This window comes from Lemur catta, chromosome 12 (genome assembly GCF_020740605.2).
Source record: "Lemur catta isolate mLemCat1 chromosome 12, mLemCat1.pri, whole genome shotgun sequence".
NCBI lineage: Eukaryota > Metazoa > Chordata > Mammalia > Primates > Lemuridae > Lemur > Lemur catta.
In genome coordinates, this window is record NC_059139.1 from 27443748 (window position 1) to 27465402 (window position 21655).

At 39.6% G+C, this 21655-nt stretch overlaps 1 protein-coding gene across 11 annotated transcripts in view; it reads left to right on the top strand.

Moving 5' to 3' along the window:
- Positions 1 to 21655, top strand: part of GHR (growth hormone receptor) — a 227464-nt gene that overhangs the window by 100696 nt on the left and 105113 nt on the right. For 10 of the 11 annotated variants that reach the window (XM_045565745.1, XM_045565741.1, XM_045565744.1 and 7 more), the window contains one exon: positions 7693 to 7773. In XM_045565745.1, coding sequence (XP_045421701.1) covers positions 7704 to 7773 — 70 coding nt within the window. In that variant the 5' untranslated portion in view covers positions 7693 to 7703. Of the gene's footprint in view, positions 1 to 6147; positions 6166 to 7692; positions 7774 to 21655 lie in introns of those variants that run through there. The other variant, XM_045565751.1, reaches the window with a different exon arrangement.

A 21655-nucleotide genomic window follows, 5' to 3' on the forward strand; every position in this document is an offset into this window, starting at 1 on the left:
AACAAAGAAAATTTCTATCTTAGAGTCTGAAAAAAATTCTAACATCTTCAAATTTGTTTAAAGAACGGTCTCCAACTTCTGTATGATCTATCATAGTAATAAAAAATCAGATTTTAAGAGAGAAAGAAAGCAGAAGGTCAGTAGAGGTTTCCTTTTCCAAATTCTGTTTTGGAAAAAAAATGACTTGGTAGGAGCAATGGTGTAAAGTAAGATATGAGAGGAACCTACTGTTCAAATCTGTTCAAAGGAGCACCAGTTGATTTTCTCTTCCATGTAAGAATCACCCCTGCAAGGTGAACTCACAAATGAACCTGGTGAATCCGGCTGGGTGAGTTGACAACCATCCACAGGGATAGCTATTGTAGAGAGGTTTTGCAAAGTGCTGAATGGGTCCTCGTGAACTTACGAAGAGTGCCCCATGCATCAAGGAAGTTCTACTCTGAGCAGAATAACCATGCATACCGAGACAGGAGCAGCATCAAGCATTTGGTTACTGAAATGTCCCTTCTTCTTTCACTCCTCCATAAAGGAAGAGATACAGAAACTCAAGTTCCTGGAACCTAGCTGCCTTGTCTGAGTTCTCTCAGGAAGAGTTCTAGCTTCAAGCCAAGCCTCTTATAATTGGAATTCATGTCCCCAATTTCTAGTTCTAGAAATGCATGATTCACAAAACAAATGATATGGACCCAGTATCAATAGTATAGAATTTTTTACAGCACATGAGGTAGTGATTTGGGGGACTCAGCCCCTAAAGTATTGTCCACACAATTGGGCCTCCGTATAGAAGGTATGCAGTTGCATGTACACCTCAGCATAAATGGGCAGCATTCCTGCCTTGTTCTAGGACATATACACTTTATGTTGTGATGGTCCTACCCCTTCCCTGGACCTTCATGTCATGTAAGTGCTTGATTTAGAAATAGAGTCTTACATATTGTGGCTGCCAATAGCACATTTGCTGATTGCTTTACCACCTGCCTAGACTTCATTTCATGACATATAAATCAGGCTCCACATGGGAACATTATAAAACATGATCTATTTGTTCCTGCTATCAGAAAGACTCTAATAATTGTAATTACTAACCCTTATTGGGTACATGAGGGAATGCCAAATGCTTTGAATAATTGTCTTATCTAATCCTGATTTTTGTACAAAAAAAGGGGAAAATATTATCATATGCATGTTAGAAAAGAGTAAACTGAGGTTTGGTAAAGCCAGGATTTGCTTTTATTTCTTGTATAGATAAGGTCTCACTATGTTGTCCAGGCTGGTCTTGAACTCCTGGACTCAAGTGATCCTCCTACCTTGGCCTCCCAAAGCACTGGGATTACAGGTGTGGGCCACCATGCCCACCCTAGGATTTGAACCGACCCCTCTCTGACTTCAAAGCACATTCACTTAATCTCTAAGCTCTCCCTCTCTGTAAATGAAGATCAGGGATAGCATCTGTGGTAGAGGCTGATGTCAATGTCTGTAGGCCTAGGAAAGCATCTATCAATGATTATTAACTAAACGTGGTTAGGTGACAGTAGAACAGATGTCATCAAATGAAATCAAGTGTCCAGGGTTCATTTGGCAGCACTGTCTCTTACATTTTGTATCAATGTTAGCAGATTGCTTAATCTTTGTACCTGTTACCTCACATGGAACCTAGATAGCATCATTTGCTTCACCAGCCAGCGGTGCGCTGGGTCCAGCTCATACCGGCTTGCGAATACACGTTCAGCGAGTTCACATTGGTAGCTTAAAATCAGCCTTGGCAGAGGTACTACCTCTACCACAGAAACTGGCAAATGCTGCAAATCATGGCCCTTTTTATTTTTCTTCCAGAGAGACAGGCTAACCATAAATCAGTATATCAGTTTCTATGTCTCAAAGAGAGATATAATGTGAATAATCACATTTCTGAAGGTAAACAAATGCACACTAGGCATCCTTAAAAAAAACCTTCTACAAATATAATCATACCTAAGTTACCTAGGTCTTCATTGACTCTTCTGTCCCCATCATTCAGCATTTGGGACGACCTCTTAAAACATAACCATAATGATTTTATGTGTCATTAAAAATAAAAGATTTTATTTTATTTATTTTTGTTACAAAAGCAAATATGCCCACTGTAACAGTTGAATGTTTCTGAGTGCAAGTAAAAACATACAAACTGTAAAATGTCTATCTATACCAGTGCTACAAATGGAAATATAGTGCAAGCCACATATGTAATTTAAAATTTTCAACTACAGTCATGCACTGCACAGCGCTGTTTCGGTCAATGGCAGACTGCATATGTGACAGTGGTCCCGTAAGATTATAATATCATATTTTACTGTACCTTTCCTATGTTTAGATACACAGATACTTACCATCATGTCATAGTTGCCTCCAGTACTCAGTACAGTAACGTGCTGTACAGGTTTGTAGCCTACGAGCAATGGGCCATGCCACATAGTCTAAGTGTATAGCAGGCTATATCATCTAGGTTTGTGTAAGTACATGCTGTGATGTTCACACAATCATAAAATTGCCTATGATCAATCTTCAATCTATTTGACACCACACATCTCAATTTAGATGCTAAATTTTCATCAGAAATAACTTGATCTGTATTTAGGTTTCATAAAACATAACGATGAAAAAGTGGATTACATATGTAACCTGTTTCAAATGTATTTAAATACATAATTAAAATATTCAATGCTTATTTAATTCCTCAGTGCCATTAGCCACATTTCAAGTACTTGATAGCCACAAGTGACTGACCAAATTGGTCAGCATGGATTCATACCATATATGCTTGTTTTTTCAGAAATGGAGACCTACTATGTCTACAACACCCAAAGATCTTTTTTCCCCGGCACACCTTACACATTTAAAATTCCCATCCTGTATTTCCCACCGGATCCCTGAGAGGAGAGAAATCTCAGCGAAAGTAGTTACGTCAAAATGTCTGTGAGCTTTTCCTTCCTCACTAATGGCAAGGAAATAAATTGACCTAAGGCATTTGGGATCTGACCAATTTTTAAATGATCACCACCATAAAAAGTAGATAATAACCTGAACTCTGAATGCAAGCTGTTCAAATAAATGCCTAGCGCTAATTCAAATGGGTATTTTCAACTACCCTTTTGGATTAGCCTCTTCCTTTTTCTGTGCTGAGTTCTTAGAAAAGCTTTACCATGGGATCAATGAGACTCAGTTTTGCAGTATTTCATTAGTAATTACCACTGGCATTTACTCCTCTCACATATTAATATGCTAACATCACACTTCTAAGGATGCTTTGACCCAAAGTATTTCCTTTTAAATACTTGATACAAATTAGAAAGTGTGGGTGATTTTAGGTGATGATTCATTTGATTCTGCCAAATTACAAATTAAATATGAGCATGTTTTCCCTGTATGGCTTTATAAACTTTTAACATGATTTTTGATAAAGATGGTGATATTTTTGATAAAGATATCACAAAATAGTCTGGTCTTCACATTAAATTCACCTGATATTCCTCATTTCTATATAGCTATCTCTCACATCCAGTAATAGACTCTCTTCTCTCTCAGTCTTTGATCTTTTACCTTCATCTTCCCACTAACGTTTCTGATTTTTCCAGAAGTCTTATAATGGCCGTGGACATCAATATCCAAAGCAGTCATGTGATCTTCTCCTCCCCCCTAAACAACTCAGATCCCAAACTGCTGATTTCTGTTAATAGCACTATCTTTCATCCACACATGTACTCAGTTGTTTGTGACAGACATGTCTTTCTCTAATGTCTCCTGTATCTAGTCATCACCAAATCTTACTATTGCTCAATAAAATTAAGAAGGCATGAAGGGCAGCACTAAGGAAAATCCACATTTGCAGAAAACCTCCAGTGACTTTCTGATTAATTAGTTGAAAAATGCTGTTTCACTATGGTCCTACCTTGCCAATCTAGTTTTATCCCTCTTTATTCATAATTCGGAACTTCGTTGTCTATTCACCGAATAGACATCAGAATATTACCCTAAACATACTCAGAATTCATGCCATACCCAGAACATTCACATTACGCTTTTACCCATACGGGTTTGCCACAACCCCTCTCACTTTTCCTTACCCCTCACAATCTTATCTGTCATTTAGTTATAATTTTAGGCCCCTCAATTAAGCAGTTGATATTCCTCTTAGCTGACATTCCAGTTTTAGATATGCCCCTTCTTTTCACAGTTTTGTGTGCTTGTATTGCCTAAGTCTTGAAGCCGAGAACCATGATTTTGATTGCCTTTTTCATCAGTCGCCCTAGGGCCTTGCACAGTGCTAGCAGGAGCTGGTAGTTCAACAAATACTTGCTAATTTTCAATTAAAGAGAATTTGAACCAATTGCTTTCTTTGCCTACAGTTGGTTTTAACATGTTGGAAAAAATATCATATCTAATCTTCATCTCTTCTCATGTGTTTATGGACTATTTTATAGCCAAGGAATAAGTCAGTATATCACAGGCCTAATTATGTAATTTGGAGGCTTCCTCGGCTGGACAGTCTACAGGTTTAAAACTCATGCCAGTTGGATTACACTGGTTTTCACCTAGCTCTTTCTTAAGAAAGGGGGTGGGAAAAGACAAAATGCCTCAGGCGTTGAGGTTGGAAATGGTGTGAGTTTCATTATGCAAGAATAGAAGCCCATTTTTTTTGCCCCTGCTGAAAATCTTGCCATGAGGCTATAGGCAAAGAATGCTTTAATATCATAAGAAATTTAGAGAGGGATTTTCTCTAGGAAAATATTGCAAACTATAAAAACCCAATAGGCTAAGGTGCAATTTGGTAGATTCCCCTGAACAATGCCTGCCTCTTCTTAGTTAACTAGTAGGGTCTCTTATGACAGCACTTTGGATGGACTCCTGTAATCTGGGTTAATGGATGTGTATGATGAGTTTAGGTACCTGGGAGTAAAGGACTTGGGGAAGGGGAAAAAGAGGCTTTCTCTTCCTCACATCTGGCACGTGATTGATAGATTACATTAAAGTTCCAAACTTTGTGTGTCGGCACTCTGCCCTCTCTTAGGGACATTTTATCTCAGCTAGAACCTAATAAAAAAAAGGATTCCCTCAACTAGAAGCTGCCACATGAGCTCTGCAAGGCTGATGTGGGTAGCTTACAATCAGGTCAAATGGAATGTCTGTTGGCCTGGCTCATGTGATAGCACTGGAGAGAGTTCTCCAGGGGAATGCAGAGGGGCTACTTGTGGAGTCATTCCTATTGAGCCAACATCAGTGGAAGGAAGAGGGAGAGTTAGATTCTAATGAAGCAATTAACTCGTAATGAATTCAACCACATTTCTCTGTCTTCCTCCTGGCTCCCAGTCACGATGGTAGAGTCGGGTCCCTGTGCAGTGCTCTGGGCAGCAGTGAACTGTGTTCATCTCCTATTTGGGAGAATGGCTGCTTTAAACACCTCCTTTTCTGCTATAGGAGTGTGCAAATTTCTGTTTAATTATGCTTTCGGCATTCTTGTTTGTTTGTTTTGTTTTGTAAGATAAAACATGTTCTATAGAGATGTGTTTGGCTTGTAAAGGAATTATAATAATTGCAGTTCCTTATTTGGGAGAAGTGAAGTTTATTTACCAGCCAACAGCTTTCAAAAGTTTGGAGATTGAAGAGGGGTCATCTACTATTCATCTGAAGCAAAGGTCACTTATTTCTGGCATCTGCGAGGTCTCTTTGAGATGTTTGAAGAGATGACTTCCAAACCAGAGAAAGCACCCTTCTGAGAAATGCAAACCTGTTCGTATCCTTACTCAGTTGGGAAGAAAAAAGGCTGCCTGGGAACTGGGGATTCACAGTTACAACCTGATATCAGGACAGAACATGCCAGTGGAGCCTTCTCTGACACTTAGTGTCTTGGGGGATGGCTAGCAAAATTAACACTATATACAGCTCCAGTCCCTCACTGCTTTCCCCATTAAAGAAAAAAAATCAAAAGAAAATGTGCAGTTACAAACAGGGTGGCATTTTCAGCCTATAATATATTTGTTTTTAGCCTTTTAATGTATTTCTGCCGGAGGCTTCCACCTGATTACATAGCCTGTTCACCGAGGAGTAAAGGACACAGGGAGAGATGCTCAGTGGGTCACATTTGCAAAGCAGACGAGGATGATGCAAGGCCACCAGCCCAGGGCCTTCCAGGTTAGGAATGAAAAACATAGATGTCGTAATAACCACGACACCCATTTGTCTGAAATCTCACCGTTGACAAAGTGTGTTCATCTGCACTTTCATACTTGATCCTATCGAGGACCCTATGAGGCAACGTATCAGGGGGACCCCTCATCCCCTCATGCGTGTGGGTGTGCACATGAGTATTTAGATGTAGGAAGACATTCAGTTCATGCAGAGATGTGTTTTCTTAAGAAATTTTTAAAAACATAAAGTTATATGGAAGAACAACAACAAAAAAAATAGGTCGTTCGCTGTCTAGAAGTGAAAGTATACAACATCAGACATTTTATCTCTATTAGGAATTACACAGCCATTGCCAGAGGACCATGCCTGTAGGCCCATGAAAACAAACATTCCTGTTCATCATTTCAGCCTTATTAGAGATACCAAGTAGGGCTATTTCATTATGGTCAAGTTTACACAGAAATAAAAATGGGGCCAATATAGGCCCTAATGGAGTTGCTGGTGTAAGGATCAGGTATGCCTGAGTGACTTGTAAATGATTTTATGGAAATGTTGCAGCTAAGCTGTAAAGCAGTTGCCATGAGTTGTCAGATGCAGCCACTGCTCTACAAAAGGCCTTGTGCTGAGTTCACTTTCAAGCAGCCCAAACTTGTCTCTAGAGATCCTGATTATTATAATTCCTTTACAAGCCACTCTGATATATTTTATCCAGAAAAGCTTATTTCCTTCCTCTAGATAACGGTGTGTGCTGACTGAGGCTTGTTTACCCACTCTCTTGTTGGTTAGACTGAAGGTCCCCAGGTGTGGCCACACTTGGGCTTCCAAATGGCTAGCGAGGCCACAAACGGGTCCCTCTTGGTGTCTGAGGTGTTCACATTTCCTGGGTCTTTCGGTACCCACATTCCTAATAAAACTAAAAACCCACAAGGACACAACGTGTCCTAGGAAGAACACCGAAACACAGTTTTCTTTTGCTTCTCAACTTCTTCCTGCTTCTCTTCCAGATAAACTCTTTAGCATGGCTCATTAGCACAGTGTTTTGAGTGTCAATTGATCTCTTTTATTCACTGGGAAACGGACTTAAGAAATGTCACTATTACAGTGGATTGCTCTGTTTTTCCTTTTATAGTCTGTCCAGCTGAAGGTCCCATGCTTGGTGATACTGCTGACAAGTTTTTCTATTTCCAGATTAAATTAAAGTGAACCGCACTAGCCCTGTTATTGAAACCATGTGTGGGGGTCATGGGCTGTGAGGTGGTTCTATGGCTGTGGGCCACGATGTGAAAATCTCTGGTGTTCATGTGATTTCCTGAGGCGAGCACCCGCAGAAAGTAAAGTGTATTATAACCTGCTGTTTCTATTCATGAAAGGTGTGACACTATGACTCTAGGGCAATGAAAGACTTACTAGGATTCCTTCTGAAATTGACATATCAGCTCATTCATGGTTTAAGCAGCCTTTAAACAGTATTTCATGATAATTGTCTGCTTTTAATTGCTTGGCTTTACCTTACTTTCTTTGTGATTGCAGGTCCTTCAGGTATGGATCTCTGGCAGCTGCTGTTGACCTTGGCACTGGCAGGCTCAAATGATGCTTTTTCTGGGAGTGAGGGTGAGTTCTGCTTTCCCATTCCCACCCCCAGTGTTTTGCAACAACACTGAACTTTGTTGTATCCAAGTTCTTTGGATGATCCAATTAAAAGATGCAAGTTTTAAGTGGCAGCAAATAAATAGACAAGCAAAACTTGCCTTAGCTTTTAAAATCATAAACTAGGAGGGCTTTTCTGTGGATCTTTTAGGAGGAATACAGTAGTCTGCTTTGGCATCTGATGTTTTCATATCAAAAATTAATGTTACAAATCATGCTGAGGACATTTATGTTGACAACAAGCCAGGTCTCTGGTCCTCCGGCTCTGGGAGAGATATTGAAATTGCACTGAAGGGTTATTAACCTACTGTTCACTCAGCTCATCTGTGACTAAGGATATCATAGTCTATTTCCAGAGCTCAGAATTTAGGCTTGTTACTCATATTCTCTGAGGAGTAAATTGCAGGTTTCAAATGAATTTTACCTCTTACTGGCTGGATGATTGATTACTTTCTGGCTAGTTTGAAGGAAGAGACACCTGGAATGGTTGAATGATGTACCCAGAAATCATGAGCTTCCTTGGCTATCTCTGTAATCCCCCCTCCTTTTTTAACACCCTTCTCCTGGCAGAGAAATCTCAGTATATTTAAACTGTGTTTCATAGCAGACATCACTGAAACAAGGAAGAGCAATGAAAGGGAAAAGGAAGAAGGATTTTTCTGTCCAGAAAGAAAACTGTGCTCATTAAGGGGTAGGAGACTTTTTAAAGATCTTCTTGAGTACTTGATATTTTTCCTTGCCTGGGCTTCAACAGAGGAGAGAAACAATATATTTCTTTCATGTTATGACACTGAATTCAGTTGTTGCTTTAAGAGTGGCCGACTCCCCTTCTCACCACCCTTCTCATGTTGGAAAACAACAGTTTAACAGCGGACTTAGCGCCTTAAGATGTCCTCCCTGACCTTCTAGCCAAAAATAAATCTGTAGTAGTGAGCTGCTGAGGGTGACCACAGTAACTTAGAAAATGAGAAGGGTAAAATACATGATTTTATTTTTTAAAGCAATTTAAAAATATTTGTAGAAAATAAGTCATGATTGTTTGAAATATGTTTGGGTCTCTCTGGTGTTATAATGTCAACACTATGCAAGTCAAACACGGAGAGAATTGCAGGCTCCATTTCAGCAGCTTTTCCCATGGCTGGTTTTAGACCCTGGTGCTGAGCCAAAGAATTACAGCTGAGATCCTCTGCTGTTCCAAAGTCATGGTAGTTTAATCTCTTCTTTCTTCATTAAGGTGACTTTCACTCCACTGGGCAAAATGTGAGGAATTTAAAAATTCCATGAAATGAAAAGTATGGCATAGGAAATCTTTAAAGAAAATTAAAAATGCATCTCCAGCTGAGAGAATAGATCTCAAATTACATTTTAGACCTAGAGAATCTGCAAGAGCATCTATTTCATCTGCTTCAGCATTTTAGTAAACCTTTGACTTCATAAGGAGCGTGGAGAAAAAACATCATTAGCTGGTTTTAATGTTTGCATTTTGTTTTACTTTTTAATAGTTTAGTTTGATTTTTTGGTATGTTTGTTCGGGGAGAGCAGAACATAATAAAATGCAATGGTTCATAGTAAACACAAATCACATATCCTGCCAGTACTTACACATAGGAAGTAATTTAGCAAAGGAAAAACATTTTTTCTCCTCCGTTTTTTTCTTGTTGAGCTGGCAAAAATTCCTCTTTCCAAATTTGTGCATACTCCAGAATACTTCCTTAAAATGGCCTTGGGATTAAGGACGGGGCATGATGTTTATATAAGAAGGTATAGGTGAGCATGTTTAAGCATGTGTGTACATGCTTGCCTCGGGGTGTGTGTGTATGTTTGTGTTTGTGTATTTGCTAGTTCTTGGCACTTATCTAATGGGTTCAGCCAAAGTTAGCACATGATATGATATGGGTCCATCTCAGATGACATTTATGGGCTGTGCGTTTCTTTTTCTGCCAGTCTAGATTGTAGCCAAATCATTTTATTTTTATTTTCTCTCCAATTGTATAAGACAGACTAAATAACAGGTGAAGAATTTTTTAAAAACAGATAACTACTGTGGTTTTACAAACCATTTACTTGAATTCAGTTTGATTAGTGAAAGATGTATATATGTATACCAAGCACTGCTCGGTAAGTCATCACAGAAGCGTCACTTGGAGAAAAGTCATTCAAGAGCTGGTAGAAGATGACAGATCTGCATGCCTGGGGAAAGCTGTCATTTGAGCAGGGTTTTTCTTGCTTGGGCAAATGAGCAATTAGAAATATGTTAGCCCTGAGAGGATTTTTTTTGTTGTTGTTAAATCTAATTGCCCTGTGGGAAATTTAATGAGAACTAAATATTGAAAAGTGCCATCATGTTAGCTGAAGTGTTGTAAAAGATGTTCTCTCTCTATCTCTCATCCTTAATATGAGGCTCTATATCTGCTCCTCAAAGTAGGTTACATAGCCTCAGGGAGAATTTCTTACCAAAATCAGGAATGATCAACAATGCCTCATTTTCAAATGGCTTCACATGTGTGTCCTATCAACTGGTTGCATCGAATTGCTGCTGCTGGAATGATATTGCTAATGAAAAATGGGCATAGAGATCTGATGGATCTAAGTATTCTTCCAAGGAGTTCCTATTATAAATTAGGTCATTTATCTCTACTACTTAAATGAGTCCACACCTGAGCATCCCCTTCGACCTCAGTAACCTAAGGTGGAAGTAGACTAGCTCCTGTCCCAAAGAAGTTCAGTTTAGCTGTGACATGAAGAACTTCCAGAAATTAATGAAAGACTATACAGCTTTAAGGTCTAGATTGTGTGATGAAGTCAAATGGTCAAGATGCTCTGAAAAAGAATAGATCAAAGTGGGCTAGAATAGTTAATTCAACAAAGTCAATGTACAGATTTTCCTTAAGAGCTTTCTATTTTGAATGCTTGAACCTAGAGTTATGAAGAATACAATGATTCTTCCTTCAAGGAATTTGTCATGAGTTAAGAGATCAGGTATACATGCCAAGAATTACAAATCAGGCAGTGTACATTAACTAACAAAATGGGAGAGGAGGGTAACCTTGGCTGTAGTGAATTAAAGAGAGCTTCATGGAGGAGGCTGACGTTATTTCAGTCGGTACTAGATTGCTGGGTTAAGATTTTCAAGGGCTGAGAAGAACAGGAGGGTATTACTGGAACAGCCAATGTGATAAAGCAACAACATAAACAGAAGTGCACAGGTATACATAGGAGGTATCCCTGGAGAACAGTTCATTCAGTTACTGAGTTTATATTATAGACAGGGCACGGTGCTAGGACATGGATGCTTCTATTCCCTGCATTTAACATTCAACAGATATCTCTTGGGCACTTGATGGAATGCATAGGATTAATTTGGCCAGAGTGTGTGGTACATGGAAACTATCTTTGTAATCATTCCCTTTGGAAATAAATTTAGGTCAATAGATTTGAGTCAAATTATAGAAGGCCTAGAGATGGCCAAGGCTTCATGGAGAAAGCAAGACTTGGTGGGCCCTGAAGACTGGATAGTATTTGGAGAGAAAGAAAAGAGAGAGGAAGTGTATGCCATATCCACGAAATAATAGTCCTCAAAATTGTGGGCCAGGCAAAAGCGCTAACTACATGATAGAACATTATTTGTATATATGTGTAATATTTATATATATATTTATATATGACATTTATGTATATTAAGTATAATTATATATGTGTATTTTTATGTGTTTTACATAATGGTATGTGTGTATATATATATACACACACACATATACAGAATTGCAGACAAACACATAACTGGCATTTTATCACTCTAAAGATAAATTCTGCAAATTCTATACCACTCAACATAAGAAACTTATATTGGGAATCAGATGTCGTGTCATAAGGAAACCAGGATCCCCAAAATAATGTTTTCTGTATATATTTGATTGTTATTCATAAACCTATGCAAACTGACACAAGACTAATTTGAAAAAAATACACTTCTGTTCTCATTGTTAACAAATAGGAAATAATGATACAGTGGAAGGAACATTTTAATTTTTGTGATAAACCCTATTCCACTATAGTGGAAGTTCTACAAAGCCCTGAGAGGTTGCCAAGACATAGCGGATATATTTCAAACAAGTTTTAGAGTCACGGTTGCAGTTGGTGAACAGAAAAGGGTGTACTTTGTTAAGTGTGTTCAAGAATGAACAATTCAGGGCCTTCCATTCACACTGGAAGTGAGGTGAAAAGCCACAGAGCTTTAGATTGCGGCTGTCTTAACCATCATCCAGAAGAAGGAAGAAAGTGTATGGTCTGGTCTAGTGCCGTGGCCTGAGTCCATGTACATCAGCAATCGTATGCCACCTCGTCCTCCTGGTATCACGAACAGGCTTTGATGTTGGATTCAGCAGGTCACGGCAGGTCACAGTAGACCAGGTTAATCTAGATTGTGCCAGTGGAAGATGTGAGCATAGACCTTTGCAGAAATTGACACAAAACAGTCTTTCAGCAAGTTTTTATTGAGCCCCTTTATGGATTCAAAGAGGAATTTTAAATTTATATTCCTGCCTTAAAGGAACTCATAGTCTATAGATGTAAATCATAATTTCATCCTCTCAGATGATGATTAAAGAGTTTTAAAGTAGGTAATAATACTGTTAGATTTTAACTTTGGAAATAATACTTGTAAGAGGAAAAAGTGAATTTGAGAGGGATGAGGAAGATGATGGTAATAGGTCAGGAGAGAGATAATGTGTGTTGGAGGTGATAAAAACAGATGGATCACAGAGAGAGACTAAGTAGATAGAATCACCAATACTTAGAGTACAATTAACCTGTGGCTTTTGGCTTTGGGAACTGTCAGTGCCTTCTTGCTCCATCCATTTTGAAGTCTCCACATTTTTAGTTAATATTATCAACATCAGCAATGACTCACTTTTAATGCAGTGCAGTCCGGGAAGACAGCTCAGCCTATTAGCAGCAAGGTGGTACTTGCACAGAGCAGCTCTGTGGGGGAGGAGACATGCTGAGGCTGGGTGACAGCAGTGTCTAAGCCACCTTACTTTTGTGCAGTTTCCCCAAACTCCTCTTGCCTATGCCTAGCCTGGGTCCCATGGCTGTGTGCTCAGCTCTGCAGTATAGCTGTGGTAAAGCTTAGGCTGCTGTGTGGTGAGTTGCTGTGCTTTCAATTCCCTCCCCACTGGAGTCTCTAGACATTTATGACTATATCTCCAGACCTTGAAAAACTCCCAGATATTTTATCATTGCTAGAGTATGTACTTACCTCATGAAATGCAATAAAATATATGTAGGATGAGTTGAGAGCAGCAAAGCTATGTGCTGATCAGAATCTGGGAGGTTGGTTAGGCTTCCAAAGTAGCTGAGTGACTTAGCCCTACAGAGAAGCTGGCATTGTGAGTGATTAGGTTCACACCTCAGCTAATAAGTAAATTGAAGGACTGGGACCACCCAAGAATAGTCCAAACCTTGCATGTTAAATTCACACATGCCAAAGGTAAACTGTGTTTCTAGTCTTCTACCTTGGATCCTAACTCTTACAGGACAAGAGCCAGTCCTGGTTTGCGGAATGTCTCCGTACCACTTTGGTTTTCAGTAGCCTGAACTGAGGCTCCTGTTATGGGGTAGACAGGAATGAGGTTGAGGTAATGTATTTGGGTGTGTGATGCTGGCAAAGAATACCTGTTCATGGAGACACCTGGTTGTCTACCTCTGGCTAGAGTCTAACGCATGTTCAACTGTGCAGGAGTCCATGTTGGCTTGGACTAGCCCATCCAGCCTCTGCCTGAGATCATTTTCCATAACAAGGGTTCCAGGGTTCCTCTGCCACCCAGCACCTTTTCCCTAGGAAAACCCTGTCAGAAGAACTTGCAATTGGTGTTTTTTTCCTCACTGTGTATTGAAGTCAATGGGTTATTTTCCCAGAGCCAGTTCAGTTTAAACTTTAACCTTAAACTGTATATGAATTTTGGGCATCTCAGAGCCATCAACAAAGACACCTTATGAGACCTAGTCTCAGCTCCTTGCCACTGCTTGTGCACACTGCTGTGCACCTAGCTTGTTATCAGGCATAGTCACCAGCAGCCACAACCCGAAGGACCACCCTTATCTTTCCTGATCAGTAGGCATTGTGATCTCATTTTCGTTTTTCTAGCAATACTCACATGGGTTTTTAAATGCTATCAATAGTGTCATCTTCAAATCCAAAGCAAACTTCCTCCTCATCTGTAGTTAGCAGCATAACATCAGGGATGATGTATAACATAAACACACTTTGAAATCTGATGCACTTGATCATGCTAAGTGAGTACTCCTTAGTTCCCTGTCTGGTGACTGCAGGACAGTCCAGGATGTCCTGGGGCTTGGAGCACTTTTGAAGCCTCAGCTGCAAATCAGTTTTCTCTCATCTCTAGTTCACAAGATGAATCTACAATATTTCATCAGATACACCTATCAAGAATCTCTGTTTCTGTTTATATAACAACTCAACTGGCCTTAAGCCTCAAAATTCAGTGTCTGCATTACATTTCCACAGCAGATTGCAGGTATTAGAGCACGGTGATCATGTCCCAACCATGGGGGAAATGGTTCAGGATGTTTTTATAGAAGCTCTCACCAAGAGGCAGGGCACAGGGGATAGGTGGAGAGGGGTGTGTGTGTGGTGGGGTGGTATTTGTTGTGTATCCCTCTTTTAAATGAAGTTGTAATGACATCTGTGTTTTGAGTGTATGACAAGTCTGGATTGAGCTTGAAACATATGCAATTTAATTGGTTTTGAATGACTGACAAAATGGCCATTGCATGCCCTGTGTACTCAAGTATTATGGATTTAAAACTCCCTAGACCTGAAAATCCATGAAGGGTGCCTTGCTTATCCCTGATCCCTATCCTTTAGCATGCTGATGAGGATCTTCCTGTATTTGTTGGGTGAAAAATGAATCAGTATCTAAATCCTGAACTTGGGCTTTCCCAATCCTCTCCCACAATTGCCACTGATGCTCTCTGTCTCCAGTCCTGAGCAGGACAGGGGTTGAATTAATATCCCCTTACAGTGGGAGGTGTCTGGAAATAGCTGCACAACTGCAGAAGCCAGGATTTGTGGGCTTTCTCTGGGGATGGAATGATTTCATTTTCCTGCTTATATACTCCAGATGTCACCAGGACCTTCTGCCCAAAACACTAATGCCTAGGAGCCTGGTGCCCTTCCTTAGTCTTGCCAACTTTTTTCTCCGGGACTGAACTCTGTACTGCACGCCCCAGCCACTGGCCAACATTCTGCATTAAATGGACTAATCAGTCAGCACCATTCCCCGACACCACCTTTATCTCTACCCTACCTACCTGATTAAGTCTCCTCAAATATTGACAGACATAATGAGGGCTGCAGATCCCAAATCCAAATTTTCTTTGCCCCTTTGGACATTGAACTTTAGATTGCAAAAAGCTTGATTAGGGATCCTGTGAATAGCTGAGTCAATTTTTTTAACCCCATCCCTTAAATGTCAGAGTTTTCTAACTTTCCAATGAGAGTTCATCTTGAAATATGAAACTCTCAAGGTTAAAAGTCAATGTTATATTGATAAAATCCTTAACTTCTTAATCTCTGAATGTTTTTAAAAATGGTATTTTGTATATCCTTTAATTTTTTAGCAAAACCTTGCAAATTTATGGAAGGAGAAATAATAATTGACTTCTCAATAGCCATATGCTATGTGTAAGAATTAATAGATTCACCTTAGTGGAGACTTAATTGATGATGTACTGCACTATATTTTGGGGAGCCTTGGCTTCCCCAAAAATGAGAGGTTGTTTTTTAGGAAAGGACATTCCTTCTTCTCTACCTGCCACTGACACACCGCTTCTTTGGTGGAAGCAAGAGAGCCATACATTTCTTAACAGTATCTATTGGGGAAAGGATGCGTTATAAGAAAGCAGAGAAATCAGGTAACAGGGGAAAGGTAGTCAGTTGAAGAGCCCTGCCCTGTGTCAGGGCCCAGTTTGGCCAGATCAGCTTGCGAGGAGTAGAATGCAGCGAAGTACCTGAGGTGCCATGCTCAGACCACCCTGGCTGCATGGACAAACTGGTATACCAAGGTACCCAACTTTCTTTGTTAGCCAGGCCAGCACCATACTCTGAATGTTTGCTCTGAACTTCATGAGCATGGTTGACTAGCCTTTCTCCCCCTGTGCAGCATCATTAAGCCTGAATGGCTTCTGGGAATATTCTTACTGAAGAATTGAAGGAAGTAGATTAACTTCTGTAGATTCTCTGGCTATATTTGCTTGTCAAACTGATGTGTATACTAGAGCCATTATGGGTGTGAAAGGCAAAAGCATAACTACTTTCCAGTATGACCTGGCTGTCTTGTCTTATTTCCAGTATATGGTTGCCAGAAGCCAGTATTCTTAGGTCTAAAAATTTATTTTAAGAGAAAAAAGTAGAAGAATATTAAGCACTTTAACATGAGATATATTTATAATGAAACTATCTCCTGTTAATTTTGGGGGGTGATTTCTACAACATGTTGGTTGGAAGTGGGTTCTATTAACCCAAAGGCAGAAGCCTTTGATGTTGGGGAAGGTCACCGATGCCTTAAAGCAGAGGGGAAAGGGGAAGGACTGAAATTCCAGGCTGGAATGAGGAGACTGTGGCACTGCTGAGCCCACAGCTGACATTCAGTAAGTACTGTGCAAATTACTGATTGATTTCTGAAGTTGGTTGATGGGAGCTCAGTTTGATTTGCCTAAGGCTATGCATCAAGTCCCTTTGGTGCTGTGATCCTGCCCTCCACTATTACTTTCGTGGGGCAGCAGCAATCAGTCAGAGGCTTATCCTGCCAGAGGATAACGGGGGTGGAGGGGGAGCTCCCTGGGAGGAGAGGCTGGTCCTCAGAGAACCTGCAGAGATGTTGGAGGAGTCGGAGCAGTGAGAGGCAGGCTCCACGCCAGTCACATCAGATTCCTGTTTCCTTCTTCTCTGCTGTGGTCAGGAGAAGAAGTTTAGATGAAGGACTTCAGAGCAGTTACCTTGAACTTTGTCAGAACTGGTTTTGAATCCCATTTATGAACTGTGTGATAGGTTGAGTTCCCCAGAAGTCAGATGCTGAGATGAGGATTCATATGAAAGTGAATTATTAGAAAATGTTCCTAGGAGAAACTGACAGGAGAGTAGGGAAATGAGACAGGGAAGGTAAAGAAACTAACCAAAGGTGTGATATCAAGCACTATCCAATGGTGGGGTGGGTGGATGGATGGGTATCTGACTCTGTCCCCTCTGGAAGCGGTGTTTGAGCTGTCCACATCATCCTCAGTTGGTGGTTAAGAGCTGACCCCAGGAGGATGTAATTTCCTGGACACTAGGAGCTCTCCAAGAACAGGTAAAGCTGGTTCCAGCAGCCCGAGGGCAGCTGACAGGTGTTGGGGGTGAAAGCTCAAGGGAACCCTGTGTGCACAAAAATAGCAAAGGGATCTGCATCAGCAAAACACAGCACCTGCTGTGGTGACTCTGCTAGTTTCTTGCATTCTCTGAGCCTCAGTTTCCTCATTTGAAGTGGGTGGAAAGACTTTTTAAAAATCTTCGATGAGGTAATACAAGTAAAACACCTGTTGAGATTACACAGGAAAAGCACAAAAATATTCAATAACTGGTAACTATTATTCGCCTCAAGTTGAGTTTCTGCAAACCCTAGGCCTAAGTAAACATACAAACTAAACAGGCATGTAGAATTTTATTTGTAACGATATATGCCTAAAAGAAGCAGTTTGTTTGAACAAGGAAATTTTGGAAGCTAAAGGTAATTTTAGTAATGACTACAGTAAACTGCCTTGGAGACATTTCTAATGTTTAAAATGTTGTCAACGATAGAACTAAGACATGATAGCATAAACGTTTATAAAATGGGATACTGTTCTATATTTATAGTTTTAACAATGAATGTTTAGAGGATGGGTTTAATGCAACCTTACTGTTCTAGTGCTTGTGATTCTAATAAAATTAAATCTGATTCATACAGCAAGTGGGTCTGTGGCGAGTTGACTCTGATGCTGGATGTAATACTGGGCAAGTGGATTCAACTCAGTGCGCATTCATGGCATGGCAGACACGACGCCAAGAGTGAGGCACAGTTTCCCCGTTAGTCACCAGGTGGGCTGGGGCTGTGGAGAGACAGAATTAAAACGAACTCATTGCAATGATAGCAACGTTTGAGTTAAAAATTCCTGGTTAATATTATTCTGGATTCAGTTCGAAGTATTTTATATCATGTTACCTCAGTTCATCTGCACAGCAACATGATGGGGAAGATTCCATTATTAACCTGTTTTAGATAAGGACGCCGAGAGTAATTTAGTAACTAGTCTGCATAGCTAGTGAATGCCAAAAGTGTGGGTTCAACCCAGGCCATCTGACCCCAGAGTGTGCACTGTACCGCCTCTCACGTGCTGTGGTGTGACAGGTACTGTGGAACAGAACAAGTGTGTACCAGAAACAAAGTTGAGTGGGCCGGGCAGGAGGTGGGGCTGGGGAGGTAAGTAGGGTCAGGCTTGGATGTACCTTATGTACCTTAACGACTGTGCTAGGGAGCTTGCTTGGGACTGTGGCCAGTCAGAACTGCGGCTGTTCGTTGCTGGACTAACACGTGAACATGGACATGGACAGGCACTTCCCAAGAGATAAAAGTCAGGAGAACTTGGATTTTGATATTTAGGGACTCTAGATTAAATTTTTGCCCAGAAAAAATTGTGTTGTAACAGATACCAATTAAAATATATTTGGTTGCTTTAAAATAGGATTCTCATGATAGCTAACTAACAAGAGTATTCACTTCTCTAGGAACTTAAAACTGATGTCTGGAAGTTGCATTTGGTTTACTTCATCAGCCTGGCTAAAGAATTATGTCAAAAGGACAGGCAGTGGTTCCATGAACTATAAATCCTCTAAGATCCAGATTCATTAAGTTTAATATAGTACTTAGACTTTCAGTGTTAGCCCTCATTATTTTGTCTATAATATGAATATTATATGACATTACATTAATTATTAATATATTACTTATAATAATACTTATATTACATAAAATATGTATATTTTAAAGAGAAACTTAAAGAGGTGTGGCTAATTTTGTAAAAGCAAATAGGCATCTATTTCCGATGCTAAGTCGGGAGCCAAAGTTCTGTTTAGACAGCATGTAAAATAATATCATAGATCAAATGTAGCTTTGGGGAATCAAATATATGTAAGTATGAATTTTAGCTCTATCAGTTTTGACCCTTTGATTCTGAGAATATTATTTCGCTTCTCAGTAGTACCATCTCTATCTTTTTAAAAAATTGACAAATAAAAGTTTTATATATTTACGATATATGACGTGATGTTTTGATACATGTATACATTGTGGAATGATCAAATCAAACTAATTAACATGTCCATCACTTTATATACTTCAGTTTCTTTTTGTGGTGAGATTACTTAAACTCTACCTCAGTTAATCTGTCATGGGGTTAAGAAAAGAAATAAAAAATAAAAATCTTGCAGCAATTTTCAAATATATAATAATACATTATTATTGACTGTAGTCACTCTACTATATCATACATCTCAAGAACTTGTTCCTCCTTTCTAAATGAACTCTTGTACTCTTTGACTAACATCTCTCCATTTCCTCCCCACCCCCGCCCCTAGTAACCACCATTCTACTCTCTGCTTCCGTGAGTTTGACTTTTTTAGATTCCACATGTGAGTGAGATCGTGCAGTATTTGTCTTTCTGTGCCTGGCTTATTTCACTTGGCCTAATGTCTCCCAGGTTCATCCATGTTGTTGCAAATGACAGTATTTCTTTCTTTCTTAAGGCCAAATTGTATTCCACTGTGTGTATATACCACATTTTCTTTATCCATTCATCCTTGCTCAGAAAGCCATCCATGAGAATTAAATGAGATAGCATATAAAGTAGCTGGCATAGTTACTGGTAAAAGGTTTTCAGTAAAGGCTAATCTATTCTTTATCTATCTCTCATCAAGAGAGGAAGGGCAAGGATAATGAGGTTGCTGTGTTGAGAAAAAACTGTATGCCAATTACAATTATCCCACAGTAGAATGAGTTTCTAGGTCAGGCCGGGCTAGGATGAAGATTTGGGTGTGCAGAGCTGACCTGCCAGGGCACTCTGATGTCCCATCCTTGCCCAAACACAGCTTCCACACAGCTTCCTGTAATAATTTTTTTGACTTTACACGGTGGGTTTCCATGGAATATTTCACTTGAACAAATAATTCAGCAATTTAAAAAGAGACAGAAAGCTGATGGACAAGATAATGCCTAAGGTTCTTTTCTTCTCCTTGGTCTGTGCATTCCTGTATTCTTGGAATTGATATTCACTGGGACACACAAGTCACTGCTGGAGATTGGGTCATAAAAAGATCCAAATGTCTCTCTCTCCTACAGCAAGTGAGGGAATCTTTTGTATAAGTAACAGAAAGATATTCACTTGTGACAAGCAAAAAGGATTTCTGGCAACCTCTTTATGGTTCTCTACATGACTGCAGTACCATCACTTCATGCTTCCTTCCTCACTCATGGATGGTTTTCTCAAAGGCAAAATATGGAATTAACTTGTTAGTATTTTGACTCTGCGGTTTCTTTTAAACAACTGATATTTTAATCCACCTAGTCCTCTCTTGCTGCACTTACAAATTTTCTAGCTGAGCTCAGACAGTGAATTCATTTTCCCTGAAATGCATGGAAGTACCCATCTGTTAGCTACACCCAAGTGCCTTTTCTAAAGGAACAGGGTTGGCAAACCAAGCATTCACCCTGGGTCAGCAATGAGGAGTCAAACCATGACCTTTCTATTTTCATGTTTTTTGTTTAGTTTGTACATTTCTGAGGAAGATGACTCAACTGCAAGAAGTAGTGTTATATGGTACACTAAGTAATTTCTTATAGGATATACTTAATCAGAAAAATATTTTTGAACAGGAACTCACAGAACATACAGTTACAATAGTTTCCAAAGATCGGAGGGCTAAATGAGAATTTCTTACTTTTGGCACTATTGACATTTTAGGCCAGATGATTTTTCTGTGGTGGGAGACATGTTGTACATTTAGCATGTTTAGCAGCATTTGTGACCTAGAGGTACCTACTAAATACCAGTAGCCCCCCCTCTTCCCTAGTTGTAACAACTAAAATGATTTCAGATGTTGTATCCCCTGAGTGTCAAAATAGTCTCTGTTTGAGAACCACTGGTCTCTATGCTGCAGTGGTTGCCTATTGAACTAACAGTCTCCGGGATTGTTGTGGGGATCAAATTAGATAAACATGGTTAAATGCTTTTAAAGGTAAAACAAGTATTTATACGTATAGTTAAAGTACACCTCTTTTCTTTTCACTGGTTAATTTGTTCATTCATTGATCTAACATTTTTGGAGCCAGGTACTGGATATCTGTAAATAAATTAACTTTGAGGGACTCAAAGGTTTGCCAAGTAAACAAAGAGGTTAGAAGAAAAAGAAGAGATCATAGTAGATGTGCTAACATGTATATAACATGTGTATATATATTGTATATAACATGGCACAAAATGTTCTTTCTCAAGAAAGGAAAAGCTGCCTATGAACCAAATCATAGAAAACCAATTGGACCCTACAGCTAAAGCTCTATGATAGGAATTACCAATTGACTAATTGTGACTAATGCCCTTTTACACAATGCCATATATTCATGCAGTTTTGCCAAAAGTACTTAAGGTGCGTGCTGACAGTCAGTATTCAGCACAGATTAAGGAATTATTGTTTTTCAGGGCCACAGTTAAAGTGATACCATATCTGAATGAGCAACTTAAGAATTGAAGTTGTCAT